The 19,250-nt window shown below is 33.5% G+C and overlaps 1 protein-coding gene across 3 annotated transcripts in view; it reads right to left on the minus strand.

Annotated features, from left to right (window-relative positions):
* Exoc5 (exocyst complex component 5) overlaps nt 1-19,250 on the minus strand; it is a 71,976-nt gene that overhangs the window by 37,970 nt on the left and 14,756 nt on the right. For 2 of the 3 annotated variants that reach the window (XM_078049955.1, XM_005322737.5), the window contains exons 2-4: nt 14,633-14,727; nt 13,497-13,644; nt 10,821-11,015 (exon numbers count right to left, since the gene is read on the minus strand). In XM_078049955.1, the coding sequence (XP_077906081.1) occupies nt 10,821-11,015; nt 13,497-13,644; nt 14,633-14,727 (438 nt within the window). Of the gene's footprint in view, nt 1-10,820; nt 11,016-12,535; nt 12,599-13,496; nt 13,645-14,632; nt 14,728-19,250 lie in introns of those variants that run through there. The other variant, XM_078049956.1, reaches the window with a different exon arrangement.

Raw genomic sequence — 19,250 nt, forward strand, 5'->3', positions numbered from 1 at the left:
ATGCTGTTTGCAAACTTCGCTTAATGTAGTATGTAATAGAAAGAGTGTTTGGTTTTACTGAATTCTCAAAGCTAATTATTTTATTAAAATTAGAGCACAAGTAATCCTTAAAGTTGTAATGTATTATAGTTTAAATATGCAAAAGGCGTCAAAACCACTATCTAATAATATACTTAACGTCTGTTATTGATTACAGAGTGAACTGAGAGACTACTCAGTTTTAAAGATAATCAGAGTCATCAAGCATTGTCTACTGAACAACAATAAGCTATAATTCTAAGATAAATGAGCGACATGCATATAAGGACAAGGGTAAATATAAAAAAGTGCTTTTTAACTTTTACATTTTATTGTTGTTTGGGGTTTTTTTCTTTTTAAAGAAAATAATAAGAGAAGATTGTGAAAAACAAGGATAAAAAAACAAAAATAACTAGGGAGCAAGAAAAAAGAACCTGTGTTGGCATCTTATCCCATTTTATTTCCTCTCATAATTACATCTCTCTAGATTCATGGCTGATTTTCCTTTTCTTTGAGAAAGGAGCTGCCACAGAATCCATAAATTGAGATAACTAGAAGCTTATCTTATAATAGGCAATCAAATAAGACATATGAGTACTTAAGTGTACTTAACTGCAGTAGTATCAGGCCTAAAAGGATTCTTTTTTTTTAAAATTGATTTTATTTTTTAAATACATGACAGTGGAATGCATTATAATTCTTATTACACATATAGGGCACATTTTTTCATCTCTGTTTGTATATAAAGTATGTTCACACCAATTCATGTCTTCATACATGTACTTTGGATAATGATGTCCATCACAGTACACCATCATTGCTAACCCCCTGGCCCCTCTCTTCCCCTCCCACCCTTCTGCCCTATCGAGAGTTCATCTATTCCTCCCATGTTCTCCCTCCCTAACCCACAATGAGTCAGTCACCTTATATCAGAGAAAAGGTTTGGAATTTGCTTTTTGGGGATTGGTAAATTCACTTAGCATTATCTTCTCCAACTCCATCCACTTACCTGCAAACGCCATGATTTTATTCTCTTTTATTGCTGGTAATTTGAGTTATCTCTCCTCCTCTTCATTAGCGTGGCTAAGAGTCTATCAATTTTATTTATTTTTTTCAAACAACCAACTTTTTGTTTTGTCTACTTTTTCAATTTTTTTTGTTTCGATTTCATCTCATAATTATTTCCTGTCTTCTACTACTTTTGCTGTTGACTTGTTCTTTTTCTAGGGCTTTGAGATATAATGTGAGATCATTTATTTGTTGACTTTCTCTCCTTTTAAAGAATGAACTCCATGCAATAAACTTTTCTCTTAGTACTGCTTTCATAGTGTCCCAGAGATTTTAATATGTTGTGTCTATGTTCTCTAAGAATTTTTTAATCTCCTCCTTGATGTCTTCTGCAACCCACTGTTCATTCGGTAGCATATTGTTTAGTCTCCAGGTGTTGGAGTAATTTTTGTTTTTAATTTTGTCATTGATTTCTAATTTCATTCTATCGTGATCTGATAAAATGCATGGTAGTATCTCTACTTTTTTGTATATGCTAAGAGTTTCTTTGTAGCATATTATATGGTCTATTTTAGAGAAGGATTCATGTGCTGCTAAGAAACTATCTGCATGATGCAGGTTCAAATATTCTCTATATGTCAGTTAAGTCTAAGTTATTGATTGTATTATTGAGTTCCATATTCAATGTTTGTTTGGAAGATGTATCCAGTGGTGACAGAGGTGTGTTAAAGTTAACCAAGATTATTGTGTTGTGATCAATTTTACTCTTGAACTTGAGAAGAATTTGTCTGATGAGCATAGCTGCACCATTGTTTGGGGAATATATATTTATGATTGTTATGTCCTGCTGGTGGTGTATGGTTCCCTTGAGTAGTATGTAATGTCCATCTTTATCCCTTTTGATTACCTTCGGCTTGATGTCTACTCTGTTTGATACTAGGATGGAAACCCCTGCTTGCTTCTACAGTTCATGTGAGTGGTATAACTTTTCCCAACCTTTCACCTTCAGTCTCTGTTTTTGTTATCAGTTGAGTCTCCTGGAGGCAACATATTGTTGGGTCTTTTTTTTTTTAATCCAATCTCCTAGCCTATGTCTTTTGATTGGTGAGTTTAAGTCCTTAACATTTTGGGTTATTATTGAGACATGGTTTGTATTCCCAGCCATACTCTATTTTTATTATTTAACTTGATATTCTTCTTTGATTAGTTTTTCCTTTAGGGTACTGCCTTCCTCTGCTGATTTTCATTGTTGTTTTTTGTTTTCTCCTTATGGAATATTTTTCCAAGGATGTCTGTAGTGCCAGTTTTCTAGTTATAAATTCTTTTAACTTTTGCTTATTATGGAAAGTTTTTATTTCATCTTCAAATCTAAAGCTTAATTTTGCTGGATACAAGATTCTTGGTTGGTACGCATTTTCTTTCAGAGCTTGATACATGTTATTCCAGGATCTTCTAGCTTTTAGGGACTATATTGAAAAGTCTGCTGTTATCCTAATTGGTTTTCCCCTATATGCAATCTGATTCCTTTCTATCATGGCTTTTCCTAAAAGGATGCTTATTAGGCAAGCAATAACCCAGAACTTATAGAAGAGATGAGAGAAAAAGAAGTCAACTGAAAATGGAGGAATAAAGTATAAGAAAATAAGAAACAAAGAAGTTAAAAGAAAAAGGGGGAGTGTCAGTGCAGGACTCCTGGCTACTGATCCAAGCAGGTCCTCCAAGTGCCCGAGTAGGACCATCAGCATTCGCACCCATGCAGGACACCTGGCTGCAGCCCACCTACAGGATCCAGCTGCCATTCCCATGTGGACCCCCCATCTACCAAAGTGGGGCTTCCCCAGTGGCCTTCATCTTGGGGCACTGCAACCACTGCCACAGTCCCCTACATGAAGTAGCCTTTACCTGGGGACACTGCACTGGGTCTGGTGACAGCCACAAGACTGCATGCCACAAAGCTGTATCTCTGAACACGCGTCTCAATGCCACCACCTGGCCCCACCCCACCTGACCCAACACCCCATTGCTAAAAGCAGCCGCCTACATCTTGGGACACCATTCTTGCCATCTTTAATTGGGGCAACCCCCAGCTTGGAACACGGGCTGGAGCTTAGAAACAATATCAAGGTACCCCAAAATTGTACCGCTAACCCGGCACAGTTCCTGCAGCTAGTGGCCATTTGGTAGCTCGCAAAACTGGGTGGCAAAACCAGGTCCTGAACTGCCCAATATAAAACAGCTCTCCAAAGGAGATCCTGGGTCCAATAAGTGGTATACCCTACCTCCAGGAGCTACGCTCCTGACACCAACACTCCCACCCTAGTAACCTTCACCATCCTGAGGGTAGAGATACCAGCAAACACAGACAACCCTATTAGATGAGAAGAGAAGTTGGAAAGAGACTGATCTCCAACAAAAACAATCTTTATATCTATCTTCGAAACTTTTTTCCTCTCTTTTCACATCCCCAACATTTGTGAAACCAAATACTTTTCATGAATTAGGCTACTGAGGACTGGGATATCTGAAAAGTACATTACAGTGATATTGTATATTCTTTTACCTCCTATTTTTACATTTTTATTTTTCTTAATATTTAAGTTTCTTTGTTTTTTGCACTCTACTGTCTTCCCACTTACTTGTCTCCCCCAAAACATCACATTCTGTCTCTTCTCCTGCTACTAAACAACCTCTTTAGATTCCTCTTGCACTTTCTAAGATTTAATAACTATATCCTCACCTCCTACTCCCAGCATCTCATCCTACACCTCACCTCCAGTTCTTTGTTCAACATCAGAAACGGTAGGCCCTTTTACAAACCTACTATTTATAATATAGATGATAATTCAACTTACTATTTCTGTATATTGTGACAAAATCATAAACATATTAATAGCAGCTACTTGATTTAAGGCTGTATATTGTTTATATTGGGATCTGTTTACATCATTCTCCCCATTAAAGGAGAGTTCCTAGAAACCTGCAGGGACACTGTAAGCCTATAAGATAAAAACTGTAATGCTTTGGATCCCCAGTCCTAGAAGAGAATACACATGAACAACATGAAAAAACAAGGGAAGAAAGTGCCCCCACCAAACTAAGATATTATATTATTAGAATCCATGGCCAGCAAAACAGAAGAAATGACAGAGAAATGCAGTTCAGGATGCACATAATTAAAATGTTCTGTGAATTAAAGGATGATACAAGAGAGCAAATACAGGCAGTAAAAGATCATTTTGATAAAGAGCTACAGAAGCAAACACAGGAAGCAAAAATTACTTCAGTAAGGAGACAAGAGATTCTGGAAAAAAAACAACAAACAGAAATCCTTGAAATGAAAGGAACAATAAACCAAATTTAAAACTCAACAGAAAGCATCACCAACAGATTAGATCACTTGGAAGACAGGATCTCAGACAATGAAGACAAAACATACAATCTTGAAAAGAATGTTGAACACACAGCGGAGATGGTAAGAAACCATGAGTAGAACATTAAAGAATTATGAGATAACATAAAAAGACCAAATTTCAGAATTATTGGGCTAGAGGAAGGCATAGAATTCCAAACCAAATGAATGAACAATCTATTCAATGAAATAATATCAGAAAATTTTCCAAATACAAAGAATGAATTGGAAAAATCAAATAAGAGGCTTACAGGAAACCAAATATCAAAATCACAACAGATCCACACCAAGGCACATTATAATGAACATGCCTAGCATACAGAAAAGGACAGAATTTTAAAAGCCACAAGAGAAAATAATCAGATTACATATAGGTAGAAACCAAATAGGTAGAAACCAAATAAGATTTTTCAACTCAGACCTTGAAAGTAGAAGATCCTGGAACAACATATACTAAGCTTTGAAGAAAAATGGATGCGAACCAAAAATCTTACATCCAGCAAAATTGATCTTTAGATTTAATGACAAAATAAAAACCTTCCATGATGAACAAAAGTTAAAAGAATTTACAACTAGAAAGCCTTCACTATAGGCATCCTTAGCAAAATATTCTGAGGAGGAAATGAAAACAACAATGAAAATCAGCAAGGGGAGGTATTACACTAAAGGAAATAAATCAAAGGAGAAACCAAGTGAAGTTAAATACCAAAAATAAACAAATATGTGCGGGGGTTGTGCTCAGTGGCAGAGCTCTTGCCTAGCATGTGTGAGGCACTGGGTTCGATTGTCGGCACCACATATAAACCTAAATGTCAAACTCACCAATTAAAAGACATAGATTGGATTTTTAAAAAAGACTCAACAATATGCTACCTCCAAGACACTCATCTCATAGAAAAAGACATCCACAGGCTGAAGGTGAAAGACTGGGAAAAAACACACCACTCACATGGACTGCAGAAACAAACAATTATTCCATTCTCAGTTAATCAAAAGGAATAAAGATGGACTTTTCATACTGCTTAAGGGAACCATACATCAACAAGGCATAACAATTATAAATATATGTACCCCAAACAAGGGAGCATCTACATTCATCAAAGAAACTCTTCTTATGTTCAAGAGTCAAATAGACCTCAACACAATAGTTCTGGGTGACTTTAACACACCTCTTCACCCCTGGATAGATCTTCCAAACTAAACAAAGAAACTACAGAACTCAATAATACAATCAATGACTTAGACTTAACAGACACATATACAATATTCATCCATCAAAATACACTTTTTTTCTCAGCAGCACTTGGATACTTCTCTAAAATAGACCATATGTTATGGCACAAAGCAACTCTTAGCAAATACAAAAAAACAAAGCTACTACCCTGAATTCTATCAGATCATAATTAAATAAAATCTGAAGTCAATTACAAAATAAAAAATAGAAGCAACTCCAACACCTGGAGACTAAATAATATGTTATTGAGTAAACAATGGGTTGCAAAAGACATCAAAGAGGAGATTAAAAATTTCTTAGAGGTAATTGAGAACACTTATACAACATATCGAAAACTCTGGAACACTATGAAGGCTGTTCATTACATGGAGTTTACTCCTTAAAAGAAAAAGTCAACAAATAAACAACTTAACATTGCATCTCAAAACCCTAGAAAAAGAAGAATAAATCAACAGCAAAAGCAGAACACAGGAAATAATTAAAATCAGGGCTGAAATCAATAAAACTGAAACAAAAGATTCAATGGAAAAAATTAACAAAAAGTTGGTTCTTTGAAAAAATAAATAAAAGTAACAAACCTTTAGACATGATAACAAATAGAAGGAGAGAGAAAACTCAAATTACTAACATCCATGATGGAAAAGGAAACACCATGACAGACACTAAAGAAATAGAAAAGATAATTAGAAATTATTTTGAAAATTTATACTCCAATAAAATAGAAAATATCAAAGGTATTGACAAATTTCTAGAGTCTCATGATTTGCCCAAACTGAATCAGGATGATATACTACAAGTTAAATAGATCAATTTCAAGCAATAAAATAGAAGTTGCCATCAGAAGCCTACCAACCAACAAAAGCCCAGGACCAGATGGATACACAGCTGAGTTTTTTACAAGACCTTCAAAAAAGAACTAATACCAATACTCCTCAAATTATTCCATGAAATAGAAAAAGGAACACTTACAAACTCATTCTACGAGGCCAATATCACCCTGATAACAAAACTAGGCAAAGGCATATCAAAGAAAGAAAACTTCATACCAATATCTCTAATGAACATAGATAAAAAAATTCTCAATAAAATCCTGGTAAATAGAATACAAAAACATATCAAATAGATAGTGCACCATAATCAAGTGAGGTTCATCGCAGGGATGCAAGGTTGATTCAATATACAGAAATCAATAAATGTAATTCATGACATCATTAGACTTAAAAGTAAGAATCATGATCATCTCAATAAACGCAGAAAAAAAAACACTTGACAAAACACAGCATCCCTTCGTGTTCAAAATACTAGAAAAACTAGGGATAATAGGAACATATCTCAACATCATAAAGGCTATCTATGCTAATAAGCCTCAGGCCAACATCTTTCCAAAAGGAGAAAAATTCAAAGCATTCCCTCTAAAAACTGGAATAAGACAGGGTTGCCCTCTTTCACCACTTCTATTTAACATAGTTCTTGAAACTCTTTTGTCAGAGCAATTACACTGGTGAAAGACATTAAAGGGATATGGATAGGAAAAGAAGAACTCAAATTAGCACTATTTGCAAATGTTTATTCTATGCCTAGAAGATCCAAAATATTCCACCAGAACACTTTTAGAATTAATAAATGAATGCAGCAAAGTAGGATATAAAATCAACACCCATAAATCAAAGGCATTTCTGTATATCAGTGACAAGTTCTTTGAAAGAGAAATTAGGAAAACTACTCCATTTACAATAGCCTCAAAAAAAAGAAATGTGAATCAACAAGAAAGGAGAAAGACCTCTTCAACAAAAACTACAGAATGCTAAAGAAAGAAATTAAAGAAGACTTTAGAAGATGAAAATATCTACCTTGTTCTTGGATAGGCAGTATTAATATTGTCAAAATGATCATACTACTTAAAGCACTATACAGATTGAATGCAATTCCAAAAGCCCATCGACATTCCTCACAGAAATAGAAAAAGCAATCATGAAATTCATCTGGAAAAGTAAGAGATCCAAAATAGCTAAAGCAATCCTTAGCAAGAAGCATGAAGCAGGTGACATCACTATACCAGACATTAAACTGTACTACAGAGCAACTGTAACAAAAATGGCACGCTATTAGCACCAAAATCAACTTGTAGACCAATGGTACAGAATAGAGGACACAGAGACAAACCTACACTTATCTTGGGCTAAGGCTGTACCTCATTGGTAGAGTGCCTGCCTTGCATTTGTGAGGCACTGGGTTAGATCCTCAGCACCACATAAAAATAAAGATATTGTGTCCAACTACAACTAAAAAAAGCTTTAAAAAAATACACTTATCTCAGACAAGACACCAAAAACATATTGGATAGCCTATTCAAAATATGGTGCTGAGAAAACTGGAAATCCATATGCAACAAAATGAAATTAAGCCCCGATCTCTCATCATGCACAAAACTCAATTCAAAGTCAATCAAGGACCTAGGAATTAAACCAGAGACCACGCGCCTAAGATAAGAAAAAGTAGGCCCAAATCTTCAGCATGTCGAATTAGGCCCCGACTTCCTTAATAAGATTCCTATAGTGCAAGAAATAAAATCAAGAATCAATAAATAGGATAGAGTAAAACTAAAAAGCTTCTTCTCAGCAAAAGAAACAATCAGTGAGGTAAATAGACAGCCTACAGAATGGGAGAAAAATTTTATTACATGAACATCAGATACAGCACTAATCTCTAGAATATATAAAGAACAAAAAAATCCCAACACCCAAAAAACAAATAATCCAATCAATAAAATAGATAACCCAATCAATAAATGGGCCAAGGACCTGAACAGACACTTCTCAGAAGATGACATACAATCAATCAACAAATATATGAAAAATGTTCAACATCTCTTGTAATTAGAGAAACACAAATCAAAACTACTCTGATTTCATTTCACTCCAAACAACAAAGAGTGTAGGCGATGATATGGGTAGAAAGGCACACTCATACGCTGCTGGTGGGACTGCAAATTATCCAACAAATATGGATAGCAGTATAGAGATTCCTTAGAAAACTTGGAATGGAACCACCATTTGACCCAGCTATCCTACTCCAAAGGACTTAAAAGGACTTAAAAACAGCAAACTAAAGTGTAACAGCCACATCAACGTTTATAGCAGCACAATTCACAATAGCTAAATTGTGGAACCAACCTAGATACCCTTCAATAGATGAATGGATAAAGAAACTGTGGTATATAAACACAATGGAATATTACTCAGCATTAAAAAATAAAATCACGGCATTTAAAGGTAAATAGATGAAGTTGGAAAATATTATGCTAAGTGAAGCAAGCCAATTCCCACCCCCTCCAAAAAAAAATGCCAAATGTTTTCTCTGATATGAGGATGCTGATCCATAATAGGGATGGGCAGGGGTAGCATAGGAAAAATAAAGGAACTTTAGATAGGGTAAAGGGGAGGGAGTGAAAGGGAGTGGACAGGGAGGTAAGAAAGATGGTGGAATGCAATAGACATCATTACCCCAAGTATATGTATGAAGACACGAATGGTGTAACTCTACAACCAGAGACAAGAAAAATTGTGCTCTATATGTGAACTATGAATTGAAATAAATAAAAGATGAGAAAAAAACTTAAAAATTCTTGAGTCTGTTTGCCCCTCCAATATTGCAGATGTCTATGTAACTAAGTGAATGAACTAGCAAGTATAATTAAGACATTTTTCTTTCAATTAGGATGTGAAAAATTGAGAGACAGCAGTAACATCAAGAATTACCTAATTACCTGAGGGTAATTTAAAAATTTAAAGTAAAAAAGTTTAAAGTATAAACATAGAAATAATATAAATCATGTTAAAAATAAATAAAATCAATCTAAAAACATGTGCTTTTCTCTAGATTTTAAATGACCACCTTCAGCTACATTCAAATAAATACACTAACTCACAGTAGGTATGATTATCTGAATTTTGTATATAACAGGGCATAACTACACTACACCATCCAGATTTAATGCAAAGTAATCTAAAGTACCCAGGGTTTAATTATATCCAATTTTTAATATGTAAACAGAATTGTTTTTTGGTGGGGGTATCAGGGATTGAACTCAGGGGCACCCAACCACTGAGCCACATCCCCAGCCCTATTCTGTATTTTATTTAGAGACAGGGTCTCACTGAATTGCTTAGCACCTCGCTGTTGCTGATGCTGGCTCTGAACTCACAATCTTCCTGTTTCAGCCTCCAGAGTTGCTGGGATTACAAGAATGAGCCACCATGCCTGGCTTGTAAACAGAATTTGGATAATATATTCTACAAGCAAGCACTTTCATAATATATGATAAATGTATATTTATAACTGGAAAACAAAAAGTAAAATATTCCATAAACTATCCAAAACTCACACCGGTGTTCCATTTCTACATATGTTCTTATAAATAAAACCATATATAAATACAAAAGATTCTGCAAGTATTTTTCAAATTCTTAAGTATCACATTTTTCTGGACATTAATTTTAGTAGTGTTAAATTCTACCAAAAATACAATTCTTAAAAGTCATTCTTTAAAATAATCTTTGAGAAATTTTTTCTACCTTCATATAACCATTTTTCAAAAATCTCTAAAAATTATAAGTTCTATAACCATACAGAATCTAACTTATACACACAAAAAATGTGTTGCTTAATTCAAAGTGATAATACTTAGCTTCAATAATACTTAGCTTTTAATATTCTGTTATCTGATACTTCACAGAGTAAATGTAGAACAAGTCAGAAAGATTGTATTTAATATGAATGAGCATATATGATCTATAAAAATGTCCATTTTTCATGCATTTCAAATTTTTCCCCTCAAGAAAAGAAAGCAAGCTAAATTACCTTCTTTTAAAATTATACAATAGCCAATACCAGATACTCTAAGACTAGGATTAAATGATTATTGCTATAAAAGGGAATAATATACACAATGCAGATTTTTTCAATTCTCCTTGATCCAAACTGCTTTAATTCTTTATAAGAGATCTTTATTCCAGCAATAAAAATTAGAAGTTCTGAATTCTTTTACAAAAGATATTTCAGTTTATCAACAATTTAGGTCAGATCACTAGCTCATAATTACAGCATTGTAACTAATGTGGTGATGTGCTTTTATCCTCTGATAGTGCTTACCTTTTCAGAATTTGTAAAAACATCAGATTTCAATTCTCCATCTAGAAACTCATTAAAATATTTCATCAATTTCTGAGCTTCCACTGCTCGTTGTCTAGGCGTGTTTACCCCCTCCAACTGGTCTCCAAGGTGACACACTTTGGTTGCTACATAGCTAATGTGCTCATCTAGTTCTTGGAAATGTTGGAAGGCAACCTAGGAAAAAATGTGCATAAGCATAAAATACAATCAGAGAACTCACTTTATAAGTTAAGACATATCAAAAGTAAACTACCAGCTAATGGCATAATGGTAAGAGTATTTGCCTGGATAGTGCAAAGTCCTGGGTTTGATCCTCACCACAGTAAATAAATAAATTTTTATTTATAAAAATAAAACCAAGGAAAATTAAATTAACAATAAATAATATAAATCATGTATTGATTATATAAATATAATTTACAATTTATGAACTTATTTATAAAAATAAAGCCAACAAAAACTAAATTATCGATCTCACCACTACTCTTTAACTTATGTAACTAAAGATAACATAAAAATTATGAAGTCTACAAAACCAATTCATACTCATTATCATGACATGATTTGAAAACCTTGTTTTTTTTAACCATGTTGCAAACTTTTACCCTTTTACTATTATAATAACCATATTTATTATAAATATACTAGTTAATTAACAAAAGCAAATCCACTTATTCATCCTGTTTTAACAGAGCACCTGATATCATATAAAGCTATCAAGTAATGATTTTGAGAAAAAAGAACCGAGTACAAAAGGGAACAGATGTTTGAAAAAACCCTCTTGAAAAGATTAAAAAATATGTCAGAGGTAAAAGATATTGGTTAAAAATAAAATATTTAGGGGCTGGGTTTTGAGGATTAAATAAATAAATACATGTAGTATACTTAGAATAGTATCTAATGCAGAGAAAGTCCTCAGTAAATGTTTAAAGCTTTTTTCCCTTGAATGTTAGCCTACAAATGAATAGTTCAGCTGGTAGATCACTTGCCTCGCATGAATAAGGCCCTGGGTTCAATCTCCAGCACCACCAAAAATAAATAAATAAATAAATATTTAACACCTAACTTTAAATATTTAAAAAAGTGATACTAATATCTATAGTAAAATTGTCCTTTTCAGTTCTGAAAACATGAAAGACTATAGCAATTACTTTAAGGCAAAGGTAAATTACTTCCCAGGATATTGAGTCCCTTCTCCCCAGGGTACACTGATTGTCCTGTGGCAGATGAAAACTATGTGCAATGAATGTCTTTAAACTGCCAAAAGTAGAATTGTTGATAACTCAATGTGGTACTTTTATTTGTAGGCTAACATTCAAGGGAAAAAAGCTTTAAACATTTACTGAGGACTTTCTCTGTATTAGATACTATTCTAAGTATACTACATGTATTTATTTATTTAATCCTCAAAACACAGTTTACAAATGGAAAATGGAGGGACACAGAAACTAAAATGCTTTCTTGAGATTACACAGCTAAGTATCAAGGCTGCAACTGAGACTGGTTACAAAATTGTGTGCTTTATTAAAACTATTTCAATTACCAAAGGAAAACTACATTAAGAATATTTGGAAATTGCCACCAAAACTACTTAAAAACACATTTCCTATCTTATTTAAGTTACTGACTTTATTAATTATTTTCTCACAGCCATATATACATAAGTGATAGAATCTAAATAAATGAAATTTTACCAGAAATCAGTTTGCTAATCCCAACGCCCAAACGACCCCTGGGAGGCAGCAAAGTTCAACAATGTTCCTCAAAATGCACTTGGAAAAGAAAATCGAATTCCAAATTAGGCCCAGCTTTTAAAGGGATTCAGAGATTTCATATTATTAATTCAAAGGCCTAAGAGTGATTAAGACGCTTGACTGGGCGCAGTGATGCCTCAGCAGCTCAGGAGGCTGAGGCAGGAGGATTACAAGTTCAAAGCTAGCCTCAGCAACTTAGTGAAGCTCGGAGCAACTTAGGGAGACCCTATCTCCAAATAAAAAATTAAAAGGGCTGGGTATGTGGAACAGTGGTTAAGTGCCCCTGGGTTTAATTCCTGGTACTCCCCCAAAAAGATGCAACTTGGCTTCCTCAACCCTAAGGCCAGTCTAGTGCTTTGGTTTTATTCCAAAATGGATAGAGGAAAAGTTTTCCACCCACCCCCTTCTCCCATAATTACTCCAATGAATTCTCACTGAGGAATACACTTCATTATTTTTGTGATACTTCCTAGACCGGGTTTCTACAGGGAAAAACCTGATCCAGGCCTGATATTTGTTTGATGGTATTACTTTGGTTTGCAATTAAAGAGAACAGAAATGACTACCTAAATATCCATTCTAAGAGTCTCCAAAAGTACAGGTCTACTAAGAAGTAATTCTTGATTACATTATCAAAGGTAGAGCAAGGGAGTACACTAAACTGTATACCACTCCATCTTGAAAAGGGAGTACCGTGATCCCAAACCAACATTCAGTAGCAAGCCAATGTCAAGAGTATATGATAACAATTCATGAATATTTTACCCAGTGGGACCACACAGGTAGAGAGAAACATCAACGGTTGTTATAATTCAACTTGACTTGTTTAAGAGCTTAGAGCTGAAAGGAAATAAAGATTTTTGTGCTAAATAAATGATTCATTGTGTAGCTAAATGTTTACCTGATTGCTTTTCTGGAGTTCTTGTACCTTCTTGGCAAACTCCTTTGCTTCCTTCTGACACTGCTGCTCTAATTTCTCTACTTTCCTTTGAATCCTTTCATCCATTATCTGGAGTTCTTGAATATGATTTACAAATTCTTCTAATAATCTAATAGAGAAAATTAGAACATGAATCAATCTACTATTATCAATCAAGAGGAAATGACTGATTCGTTTATAATTTTAAGGAAAATTTTAGAGTTTTTTGACAGGAATGATCATGTTAATTTTCTCTTAACATATCTTGGTAGGAATTTCTTCAATCTATAGATGGAGTCTTCCTGCAATGTCATAACTTCTTCTTTGCTTTATCTAGGTCACATAACTTTCCAAAAAACAAGACATTTGAAAATATGGCCAGTTTTTATTAACTTTTCAATGAGGTGAATGAAAACCTTACTCAGATCCCTGTTAAGCTTTCAGAACAGAAACAAATTTTATAGCTTATTTACAACATCCAAGAAGGTAATTGCACAATACTATTATTCATTCCAGAGTTCAGTTACTTTGTTTCTCCAATTTACTTAAAAGAACATGTTGATCATGTTTTTATTTGTAAATAAAAATAAAACAATCCTTTCTAATTTATTACTAATTAAAGAAAATATTAAATTTGTATTCTCAATAAAATTCCTTCCCTTATGAGAGTTAAAGTACTTCCCTAAAATAAAAGGAACATAAAAATTTGAAAAACACAATTTCAATTTCTGATGTATCTTTTGGAGGCCAATTTTTTTGTTGTTGTTGTGGTGGTGGTGGTACTACAGATTGAATCTAGAGACACTCTACCAATGAGTTATATCCCTCTGTTCTTTCTAATCTTTATTTTGAAACAGGATCTCACTAAGTTGCCCAGGCTGGCCTGAAACTTGCATTCCTCTTGACTCAGCCTCGCAAGGAGCTAGGATTACAGACATGCACTACCAGCATAACAAATTCTTTGTCAAAATGTATTATTTTTAGCAAAGAATGGTAGGGGCATCTTTTAACTAATATCTTTTTATATAAGTGCTGAATTCCAAGAGTCATCTCTATCTAAATACAAATTTGTAGTAATTGGGGCTATGCAAAAAAGAAAAACACTTTTTTTATTTCACCTCTTAGGATCAAAAGCTTCAGGTCCACCTCTAGAACCTCCGCCTGGGGTTCTCCATACAAGACGTTCAATATACTCATCTGCCACGAAAGGCTCCTGGTTTATAAAATAAATATGTTTTAATAAAGTTTCATAGAAAATGACAATATTATTTACACATACTAAAAAAGACTCCACTATGTTAGAACTTAAAATTATAAAAATGCACTAAGTTCTTTTAATTAAAAAAAATCTTCAACAATTAGAATAAATTACTTACTGAAAATTAAAATATTAAAATATTAGAGCAATATTAACAATCAATTGGAACAACCCAACAGAAGATAAGCAAAGGACATAAACAGGCAATTTTATAGACCAAAAAATGAAATATGCAACTTTACTAATAATCAATAAGGTCAAACATCACTTTTTTTAAACCTCACTTTTAACATTATACAATGCAGGAAAAGATGAACTGAAATCAGTACTCTCATTATTATTAGAAATGTCAACAGGTATAATCTTTTTGGAGGACTATTAGTATTTGGTAATATTATCAGTGCTAAGAATGACAAGCAAGTTTGCTTTTAAAATTCTAAGGGAAAAGCATATATGAAAAAAAGTCTTTGGTAAGTTGTTCATTGTACATTATTATATGTAATACTAAAAAACTGTTTACATAAATATTCAACAAAGCCATTATTGGCAAACCTCTTGGAAGAAAAACTATGCTAATAAAATCATGTAAAATAACATTTAATGAAATAAGAAAAAAATCCTAACACAATATCTGATGAAAAAAGCAGAATACTCAATATTTTAATAAACATGTATTATTTTTAGCAAAAAATATTAGAGCAGAAGGCACAGTCAAAAAGTAAACACTCTAATTTTTATTATTAGCAGACAACAATTTTTAGACTATTCCACATTAACTTATACACTTTCACACTACCTTTTTCATGAAAATATCATATATTGCTTCCCCTTTAGCATATAACTTAAACTTGTAGCAGTAGATAGTATCTGTAAAATTTTTCATTTTTAAAATATTTTTTGGTTGTACATGGACACAATAGCTTTATTTTTATTTATTTCTTTTTATATGGTGCTGAGGATCAAACCTAGTGCCTCACACATGCTATGCAAGTGCTCTACTACTGAGTCACAACTCTAACCCCTAAATATTTCATTTTTAAATTGTACTTTAAATTTCATTGTTTTAAATAAAATGTTTTAAATAAAAACATTTTCACTGATAAGCATTTATTAAACAAAAAAATTTCCTATGCCGAGCATTCTGTCAGGCTTTAGAATAAAAAGATATATAAAACACAGAATGTACCCTGAGGAAACTAACTCATGGCCTAATTGGAGAAAGAAATGTAAAGAATGAAATAATGAATGATAAATAAAATGTTTATAAACTTTAGTATTAATACCCCTAAATGAATTATTAGCTCAATAGGGAGATTGGGGGTAGAAGCAAGTTGTTCATTAATTTCACAAACATTTACTAAACACAAGATGCTGGCACTGAGAATACAGATATGAATTCAATAGCCAGGATACCCTACAAAGCCCTATGGAAATGATCTAAGCAGGAATGCCAACTAAACAAGCAATCACAGAAGTAACACAGAAGAAACTAGGATAAAAATCATGGCTAGAAAAGTGCTGAATGCTGTAACAGAATATAAAAGAGGAACAGAGGTAATGAGACTATGGGGAAGGACCAAAGAAGATTGGCCAGAAAAGGTGTTACGACAGGCAAACTCTGAGGAAGTCATGTTTAAACTGAGACATGAAATAAAAAGAAAAATCAGCCAGACAAACTTGGAACAAATAGTTTTCTAGAACATTGAGAAAAAAGAAAAAGTAAGACAGTTCAACTCATTAGAGGAACTAAGAAGTAAACACAGACTAGATCACTGGTAAAATTAAGATGAATAGATTACAATCATGTTCTTACCATCATCACCCTGGAACTTGAGAGAATAGTTAGCAGTTTGATGTGATAAGAAGGAATAAGAGGATGAACTTCAGTTAGAATAAGAATAACCATCAGAATAAGATAGAAATGATATAAGAATAACCATTCACATCCATTGTCTTTTCCCCCAACTATGATGGTATTGGAGGTGTAACCCAGCATTATCTCATTTACTATTTTCAATAGGACTTGTAAGAAATGTCTTATTTTATCCCCACTTTATGATGAGGAAACTGAGATTTTGAGAGGTTAAATACTTGACCAATGGGCTGGGGATGTGGCTCAAGCAGTAGCGCGCTCGCCTGGCATGCGTGCGGCCCGGGTTCCATCCTCAGCACCACATACAAACAAAGATGTTGTACCCGCCGAAAACTAAAAAATAAATATTAAAAAATTCTCTCTCTCTCTTTAAAAAAAAAAAAAGATTTAAGACCAAGAAAACCCACACTGTATGTTGCAAACATATGGTGAGATTTAAAAATCATTGTGCTCTAGTATTATTGGGTAAACTAAATGGCAAATTTGGTAAACTATAATTAGCTAATTGCACCTAGAAAGCTAGGTCAGTGAGAATAAGTGGTGAAGCTAAAATGATGGAAACTGCTATATGAAGGCATATACACATTACTGATTTTGCCTTTAACATTTTCTACTTACATTAATCAATATTAATCATATGTGAAATCCATAATGCAAACCAGTAATTTTCCAGACATCTGATAAAGTGTTACATTCTGTTAGAAAACCATATTACCTTTATGACTATTCATATCATCAATCAGTAGAAAAATAGGCAACAACCCCCCTCAAAAAACAGAAATCAATATAAGATACTAAAATTTTTAAGGTTTTTAAAATTTACTATAAAAGCCTTTTTTCAGAGTTGTCAAATAATTGAAAATGAATAGTCATATTAATCCAGTTATCTCAAAAGAATTTCATTATAGGAAAACTATCTGTTACAGTTTGGATGTGAAGTGTCCCCCAAAAGCTCACATGTGAGACAATGCAAGAAGGTTTGGAGGAGAAATGATCGGGGAACATCCTGAACCTAATCAGTGAATCAATTCCTGATGGGATTAACTGAGTTGTGGCTGGAGGGGGTGGCACTGGAGAAAGTGACCCATTAGGGGTGTAGCTATGGGGTAAATATTTTGGATCTGGAGAGTAAAATCTCTCTCCACTTTCAGATCGCCATGTGAGCTGCTTCCCTCAAGCCACACTCTTCCATCATGAGATTCAGCCTCACCTGCAGTCCCTGGGAAATGTAGCTGGCCTTCTATGAACTAAGACCTCTGAAACAGTGAGCCTTTATATAAACTTTTCCTCCTCTAATATTGTTCTTGTTGGTTGTTGTAGTCACAGCAGTGAAAAAGCTGACCAAAACACTATCTGATATAATCAAGACATAACCTGTAAACAAAATTACTAGCTACTTTAAAAATAAAAATTCAATTTATCTGTAAGTATTGACATGCTTAAAAATGATAATGAATTAATAAGATTAATTAATGAGAATGAATTAGATATCCAACCAAAATAAAATTTTTGATATCTTAAATTAAAATGACCTTATTTAGGAAACATATAATCATTTAGATAATCACACTTCTTGCTTACCTTACTTCTCCTGAAGTCAAAAATTTGATGTGTGTATAACAATCTTTATTTTGCATATATAAATTGAGAAGTATTAACTCAGAATAAAGGAATTTATGTTTAAAGCTACTCAGAACTTTAGAAAGTAAGCTAATCAAAAAATTTCAGAAAAACCTGTCTGGGCACACACCTGTAATGTCAGCAACTCTGGAGGCTGAGGCAGGAGGATTACAAGTTTGAGGCGTGCCATAGCTAATTTGAGATTCTGTCTCAAATTTAAAAATAAAAATAACTGGGGATATAGCTCAGTGGTAGAGTACTCCGAAGATAAATCCCCAGTACACACACAAAAAAAATAATTTTAGAAAACCTTAACAGCACATAAAACACAGTGATGATAAAATGATAATGAAAGCTCAAATTTTTAAGTGCTTACTATGTGCTGGGCATGTGCTTAGTACTTACACACTATATAGCATTCAATACCATGATAAGTATAAGTCCTACTAATACTGATTATTTTATAACTGTGATACAAAAAAGTAATTTAATACAAAACCACTGTGACTTACCAGATTCCAAGGCCCAAATCTTAACTATAGGCAAAATGAAGAGCTTTTTCTTTAAAAGAAGCTAAACTACTTTAGGAAGTAGTCAGTTCTTCCAAAAGTCCACAATACTTCCATTAAAAAACTTCATATAATAATCGTGCTCTTGGGGCTGGGGATGTGGCTCAAGCATGCGTGGGGCATGCCCTGGCATATGCAGGGCACTGGGTTCGATCCTCAGCACCACAGAAAAAATAAAAAATAAATATTAAAAAATTTTCTCTCTCTCTCAAAAAAAAAAATCATGATCTTTTGCCCTATCTTTTCCTGGTTATAATTTTTTGTATCAATACTTACTAATTTTACCCAGGGGCACTTTACCACTGAGCTATATCCCCAAACCTTTTTATGTGTTATTTCTTTTTTAATTTTGTTTTTCGTTGTACATGGACACAATACCTTTACTTTATGTATGTATGTATTTTTATGCAGTGCTG

Source organism: Ictidomys tridecemlineatus, chromosome 5, assembly GCF_052094955.1.
Source record: "Ictidomys tridecemlineatus isolate mIctTri1 chromosome 5, mIctTri1.hap1, whole genome shotgun sequence".
In the NCBI taxonomy this organism is placed as follows: Eukaryota; Metazoa; Chordata; class Mammalia; order Rodentia; family Sciuridae; genus Ictidomys; species Ictidomys tridecemlineatus.